Raw genomic sequence first — 7363 nt, forward strand, 5'->3', positions numbered from 1 at the left:
GACAGATCAACACTTCCAGTGATGGGTTGGTAATTCTCTCATTTTATGGATGAGAACCCTGAAGTTTTGAAAAGTCTTGTAACTTGCTTATAGCTTTAAGATAGAAACAGTAGTCCTAAATCAATGTATATAGAATCAAACAGATTAAAACCATTGGAAAAAATACCTACAGAATATGTAATTACATTAAACTGGGATTTAAATAAGTCAGATTTAGAATTAATTTCCCCCATTTCTGTCTTAACATATCTCTGTTGTTGTTGGTCAGTCATAAGTTGTGTCCAACTCTTTGTGACCCCATGGACTGGAGCACATCAGGCTTTCCTGTCTTTCGCTATCTCCTGGAGTTTGCTCAAACTCATGTCCTTTGAGTCATGATGCCGACTCTGTGCTCTCTCTGTACCCACGACTTTTTCAACAGGATGAGAAAGCCTAATCTTTCAGCTTTCGTGGGCCCAGAGGTGTGGGCAGTGCTCAACATTCAGTTACCATCTTGGAGAGTCATGGACATCTTTAAAACGGCTGACAGTGACTGAGCTCAGCTTGGGTGTGACCTGCTGTTTCTTGGGAACTTCGGCTAATTAATCAACAAACATCCTCAGCTTCTTACAGGAAGGCATTGCATTTAACAGAATCCACAGAAAACCACTCCACCCTTCTCAGGAGGACTCACAGGTATGTTGATGTCTTCCTCCTGGAAGTGAAATGATCACTGCAAATGGAATTGCCATTGCAGGCTGGACAGGCAGACATCCACTCTGTTACAGGGATCAAGCACTCAAGCGAGATGCAAATTACTTTCTTTCTTGAGCATAATATTAATGCCAAGATTTCCCTGAGATTATTTTCATCTTGAGAATTCACTGGGGTTTCATCTAATCATAGCATATCTGTGTACCTAACAAGAAAGTAAATGATTTTCCTAATTCATCTTTGGGCCACTTTAGGGTCTCTGGCATTTTTTATTAGGATACACCACTTCTTTTAAAAAAAAAAATACATGGATTCTTCATTGAATGAAAACGAAACTGAAACCTGTAAGCATCTGTTTTAGGTCCACATCAGCCTCAGGCAAAAGAGAAGGAGTGAGATTCCATCATCCTTCCTGCCTCTCTCTCTCTGTGCTGTTCTCATCTCTCATCTTCCTCCCTCTCTTCATCCTTCTCCCCATGGAATGTTCTAGGTCTCCAGTGCCCTCCACCCACCACCTCCACAACCCAGTGTCTTTCTTGTTCCAACTCCACATCTAATCCAATACTGCTCCCTTTGATAGGGGCAACTGACTCAACACCTACTTCCCATATTCATCAGCCAAGGAGCTAGTGAAATTTTACTTTATTCAGCTTACTTCCTGAAAACAGATTTTTTCTTCCTAAATAGAACAACCACTGCAACTTTAAATACACTTCTTTAGACTTTATACACCCCTCTTTCTCCAAACATTGTTCCCTGCCACTCACAACCTATTAAGGCTGAAAATTGCAATTTTTGAACTTGGCTTATCTTTCTCTCTCTCCCATCCCATCAAAACATACTGGTTTTGTGTAATATTCTCTTCAGATTTCATTCTGTGGCAACCAGTTTGATATTACAAATTGGAGCTGAAAATTTAAACTCAGAACCATGTCAATTTAGTTAGAGTTTTTCAATGGATGAGTTAATCCAAAGTATAAGAAACTAACAACTGAGACTCTGTGAGCAGACAGCCTGGTATGAGGCAAACAGCACTGGCCTGACCAGAGAAGGGCACTCGAGACTTAGTCTGTCTATCAGAGACCACACGGTGGCCCTGGGGAGGTGACTCAGCCCCTCTGTAGGCCTCAGTTTCTCACATACAGAATGCGGAGACTGGCGAAGGGTGGGATTCGGTTGCTACTTTGTTTTGCTAGACGAACATAAATAGACCAGTCAACCACGTGTGGGGATGAAGCAGAGGACCAGGACTGCGTGAGGGCCAAGATTGGGGGGTGGGGTGGTGGTGGTGCTGCCCCTGTGTACCTGTAATCCTGTGTCCTGTTGGCCTAGGTGCCGCTCTGCACTTGGACATCTGGGCTCTACTTTGGCCTCACCTGACTTTCTGTGTTAATGGAGTAAACGGTGTCCGTCTGGTCTAAGAGTCTGCAGGCATAGGCGATGTTGACTGCAGTCTCCTGCTTATCTCCAGTCAAGACCCAGAGCTGGATCCCAGCCTCCCGCAGAGCAGCAATGGTGTCTGGAACACCTTCCTGCAGCCGGTCTTCAATCCCAGTGGCTCCTGGAGTGAGGAAAGACAGCATAGCTCACATTTATGTTGGGAAAAGGAGCTGCTTAGGCCCTATCAAACCAGGCAGTGATTATTGATTATCTCCATGTTCTAGGCTGTGCTAAGCACCCAGGATCCAGCAGGAACAGAGACAGAGCTGGTCCCCACCCTCTCTGCACTCAAAGGCCTGTTGAATAAGGATTTATTACTGAGTGATGTGAGGAGAGAAGCCCAGAGTGCCAGGCAACCATATACCCGGAGACTTGAACTTCATCTAGAAGGTTAGGGGAGGCCTTGCTGAGGAAGAAAAACAAGTGAAAGTGTTAGTCACTCAGTCATGTCCAACTCTTTGCAACCCCACGGGCTGTAGCCCACCAGTCTCCTCTGGCCATGGGATTCTCCAGGCAAGAATACTGGAGTGGGTAACCGTTCCCTTCTCTAGAGGATCTTCCTGACCCAGATTCTTCTGCATTGCAGGCAGATTCTTTACCATCTGAGCCACCAGGGAAGTTGGAAGTGCCATTCAATCTCAGATGTGGAAGATAAACCCTAAAGGTGGGGAAGGAGGAGAATTCCAGGCAGAGAGACCAGCATGAGTGAAGGTTCAGAGGTCAGAGTTGAAGATGACACAGAAAGGGAGGCAGAGCTGGGTGAGAGATGAGGCAGGGAGGGGAGGTGCTGGGTCATGGAGAGCCCGTCAGGGCATGAAGAGATTTGGCATTTACTTGGTAGCAAATTAAAGGGGGTTAAGTTGGAGAGTGATGGACAGTTTTGAATTTTAAAAAGATCATTCTAGAGACTGGATTGGAGGGTGGAGGAAGCAGGATGAAGATCACAGCTAAGAGTCAGAGGAAAGCTGGTGTGGCTGGACCGGCATAGCAGCAATAGGAGTGGAAAGACATGGGGACACTAAAGTCTTTCCTCTGCAAGTGCTCACCACAGAATTAATAGAGCTGGGTTTTTAAAATAATATTCTTAGAGGGAATTAAAGATGTGAATTACATCATTTTTTGAATGGTCTCAAGCTTTGAGCCAACCTTGATGAATATATATACCCAAACATGCAATGGTTGCCAAGTGATTAAGCAAAAATAAATCTGCACTTTAATTGAGATTCGTTTCAGACCACAGACTAACGGCTGTCCATTTCACTCTGGGCAGGAGTGAAGCATGCCGTTTCTTTTAATAATCCCGAGTGACAAAAGGTTGGCAAAGCAGTCATGCTGGATGCATATTGAAAAGATCATTTTGTACTGGGAGAGCCGGTGTGAATGCAATGCAGCTTCTGAATGGCAAGGCAGTTTCTTGATGGCAGGATGAAGTCTCTTCCCGGTCCCTGTCTGCTCTATCCTAAGCCACTGTGAGGGAAGAAAAATAAACCTCTCCATCCTGAAATGGGCCCATTTTGTATTTCAGGCCCAAGTGCACTGGAGAACAATCCCATGAAAAATGATGCCTGACCCTCATCTTTTCCTCCAAGCATTAACCTGGAAGGTGAGAGACTGAAGCTGATGTGTATCACAGGGAAGAAGAGTGAAGGAAAGAGGAGGAAAAACACATTTAGTGGTGTGAGAGAGAAAATGAAACAGGTGGTGAGAGGCTTTCTCAGCCAGGGAAGCCGACAAGGTCCTAACACATGTGTTCTCTTTTATGCCGAACTGGCTTAGGGGTGCTTCTCACGAGCGGGGGCCAGAAGGCTCCCCTGGAACAAGGGGAAAGGTGTGCAGGAGTCAGGGGCCCTAATGGGATGACATTCTGGTGGTGGTCTGGTGTGCTGGATGGAGCTGTCTGCACTAGCTACCCCCTGGTTCCTGTTAGAGTGAGTTCTCCAAGCCAGCTTTCCAGGGAGCCTCGTGAGACAGCAGACAAAGGCCTCTGCAGTCCAAACAGGAAACAAAAGGCTGAAGGAGGTATGGTGCAAAACTGCCTCCCCTAGCTCACTACTCATCCCACTAAATCTTGCTGCTATGTTTTAAGTATAAAGAGATTTTACCATCTTCTTACAGGAACACCCAAGGTCTCCCCCTCCACCCTGGCCTGGCTGAGTTAGGTGGAGAGTGATTTATCCAGAGGAGGCAGAGAGGCTCAGAGGGGTGTGGGGAAGTGTCCTTGGGCACACAGAGCCAAGATGTGGCCTTCATCCCCAGGGCAGCACTGCCTCCCACAGGAGGCTGTTGCCCTGTGGCCACACGGCCAGGATGTGCATGCTGCGCAGGCATCACCTTTCCTAGATCTTGTTCCCAAGCTGTGAGGAGACGAATCTGAAAAAGAAAGCCTCCTCCTTCTCCCTTGGCAACGCTTTTCCTTCAACAGAAATCCATCGCTGTCTCTTAGCTGGTGCTTTCCATATTTCCCCCAGGGTAGCCATCTAATTTCTATACAGCAGCAGTCAGAGTGATTTTTGTAAAACATAAATCTGTCCCTGCTTTAACTCCCCCTCTCCAAACCTTTAGCATACGATTTACATGGCCCTTCATAATCTACATCCTCCTGACCTCTCTTACCTCAAATGTCTCCCTTACACTCCATGGTCCAGCTAAGGCAGACCTCTAAGTCTCCGGCTAGCCCAGGCTTTCTCACCTCCAGACCTTCATTCAGGCCCTTCCCTCTTGGGGAACACCCTCCCCCTTTGATGAGCTCCCTTTCTCCAGTCAGCTCAAGCCCTCCTGTGCCCTCCTTGGCTCTGCACTAGGTTGCCACCTTTTCCTTTGTGCTTCCACCCCACCAGCTACATCTCCCAGCCCCACTCTTGTCACACTCTGATGAAATTACTTATTTAATCATCAAGGGCAGGGTCCGTGGCTCTTGTTCCCTGTTGAAGCCACAATACCTAGCGTGCTACTTGGCATACAGTAGGTGCTCAATAAACATTTGATTGACTGGAGGAGAAGCAACCAGGCTTCCTCCAGCAGGGAGTGCAGGAATGCTCCCAGGCATCCTCGGGAAGCAGGATGTAGAGTCTGGTAGGATGTTGGCACAGCTCACTGGCGCCAAATGCCTGGAAGGGCGCCCCAGGGAGGCTCCTAATTGAGACACATTTGTAATAGTGTCAGAATCAAGGCCACGCACGCCATTTCCAGCTTGCAGCATTCCTTTTAAAAAATGTAACAATAAACTTATTTTTAGCTACCAAGTAAGGTGAGTTGATTCTCCAGATGCTGTGCTGTCTCCAAGAGAAGCTCATCTCTGTTGTTGAGGGATGCCTCAGCCTGACGCCGGAAACTGGCCCATCGCCTGAAGTCCTCTTCACTCAAGACCTGTGAGATGGGAAGAGGCTCGTTCACAACTCTGGGTGTCTCCTTTCCCTGCCCACGTGCTGGACCTCCTTCAGGCCAACTTGAGCTTCACTATACAATTAGATGGGGCTTTCCCCTCCATGATTTTTTTTTTTAGATTCTTGAATTGATGAAGGATCTTCATGTTCCATTATCATCAAATGTCTGTTCACCTCAGTGATGCTCTGGGTACTGTAGATACAATAGTGATCAAGAAAGATAAGAGCCCTACAGACCTGGGCTGATATGCTAGTAGAGGGTAAGAGACATTATCTAAGTGAATAATTTAAAAGAATGGACCATCCCAAGGACTATACAGAAGACAAACAGCATGTGACTGGGTAGGGGGATAGCTGTGGGAAGAGGGGTTATTTTTGTTTGGATCGCCAGGACCCTTAGACAAGGTGACGTACAGGCTGAAATCCAATGATGAGAAGTGTTCAGTCATGGGGAGAGGCAAGTTCAAAGGCCATGAAACAGCAGTGAACTTGCCTTTCTTTCTGTTCTTTGAACACAGCAGTTGGCTTAAGGATGGAGAGCCAGATGGAGAGGACCAGCGATGAAGCTGGAAAAGTAAGTAGCAGACAGGTCTTGTGTAGCCTGGTAGACTATTCCACTAGCTCCTGGAGGTGTCCAGTGGCTGAAAGAATCCAACTAGAGGACACAGGGGGCTTCCCTGGGAGCTCAGTTGGTAAAGAATCTGCCTACAGTGCAGGAGACCTGGGTTTGATCCCTGGGTTGGGAAGATTCCCTGGAGAAGGAAATGGCACCCACTCTAGTATTTCTGCTTGGAAAATCCTATAGACAGAGGAGCCTGGTGGGCTACAGTCCATGGGGTCGCAAGAGTCAGACACGACTTAGAGACTAAACCACCATCAGAGGATAGAGTTCCTCTTCTGGAGTCCATAGCATTTTAGACCCCTCTGTTGGCATTATACGCACACTGTCTGTTACAGTAATAAATGATTCTTTTGTCTAAGCATCAGATATTCTTTAATTTCCCACCCATGCATGGCACTGTGGGGAAAACAAAGGGGACACAGGTAGGTCTTTTGTTTTTGAGGAAGAACAGTCTTATCAGAGGAGGCGAAATAGAAATAGATAATTTCAATAAAATACAGGAAGTGGTAAGGTTTTAATTACAATCTATAGAGTAGAAAGTGCTAGTCACTGTCCCAGCATTACTTGTGTCATCTTAGTGAATCTCCATGACAACTGTATGAAGTAGGGAACACTAGCACCGTTTTACACATGAGAACATCCCAAAGCTCAGAGAGGTGAAGAACTTGCCCAAGGCCACATCACTGATAAGTGACTGGGACTTGTCCCAGGCCTGGCTTTAAAGTGGATGGTCTTAAACCTTATGGTGTACTAAGCACCACAAAGGTAAGGAGCCACTGCTCCTTCCCCTCATCCAAGGTAAGGAGCAGTGGCTATGCTTTGCTGGAGCAGCCGTGAAGAGATACCCCACGCCCAAGGTAAGAGAAACCCAAGTAAGATGGTAGGTGTTGCAAGAGGGCATCAGAGGGCAGATACACTGAAACCATAATTACAGAAAACTAGTCAATCTAATCACACTAGGACCACAGCCTTGTCTAACTCAATGAAACTAAGCCATGCCCGTGGGACAACCCAAGACAGGCGGGTCATGGTGGAGAGATGTGACAGAATGTGGTCCACTGGAGAAGGGAATGGCAAACCACTTCAGTATTCTTGCCTTGAGAACCCCATGAACAGTATGAAAAGGCAAAATGATAGGATACTGAAAGAGGAACTCCCCAGGTCAGTAGGGGCCCAATATGCTACCAGAGATCAGTGGAGAAATAACTTCAGAAAGAATGAAGGG

The 7363-nt window shown here is 46.7% G+C and overlaps 1 protein-coding gene across 2 annotated transcripts in view; it reads right to left on the minus strand.

The window, feature by feature from the left end:
• Nucleotides 1-7363, minus strand: part of ATP10B (ATPase phospholipid transporting 10B (putative)) — a 312921-nt gene that overhangs the window by 43539 nt on the left and 262019 nt on the right. For both annotated transcript variants that reach the window (XM_061424249.1, XM_061424250.1), the window contains 2 exons: nucleotides 5373-5499; nucleotides 2070-2254 (listed from right to left, as the gene is read on the minus strand). In XM_061424249.1, coding sequence (XP_061280233.1) covers nucleotides 2070-2254; nucleotides 5373-5499 — 312 coding nt within the window. The remainder of the gene's footprint in view (nucleotides 1-2069; nucleotides 2255-5372; nucleotides 5500-7363) is intronic.

Source organism: Bos javanicus, chromosome 7 (assembly GCF_032452875.1).
Source record: "Bos javanicus breed banteng chromosome 7, ARS-OSU_banteng_1.0, whole genome shotgun sequence".
In the NCBI taxonomy this organism is placed as follows: Eukaryota; Metazoa; Chordata; class Mammalia; order Artiodactyla; family Bovidae; genus Bos; species Bos javanicus.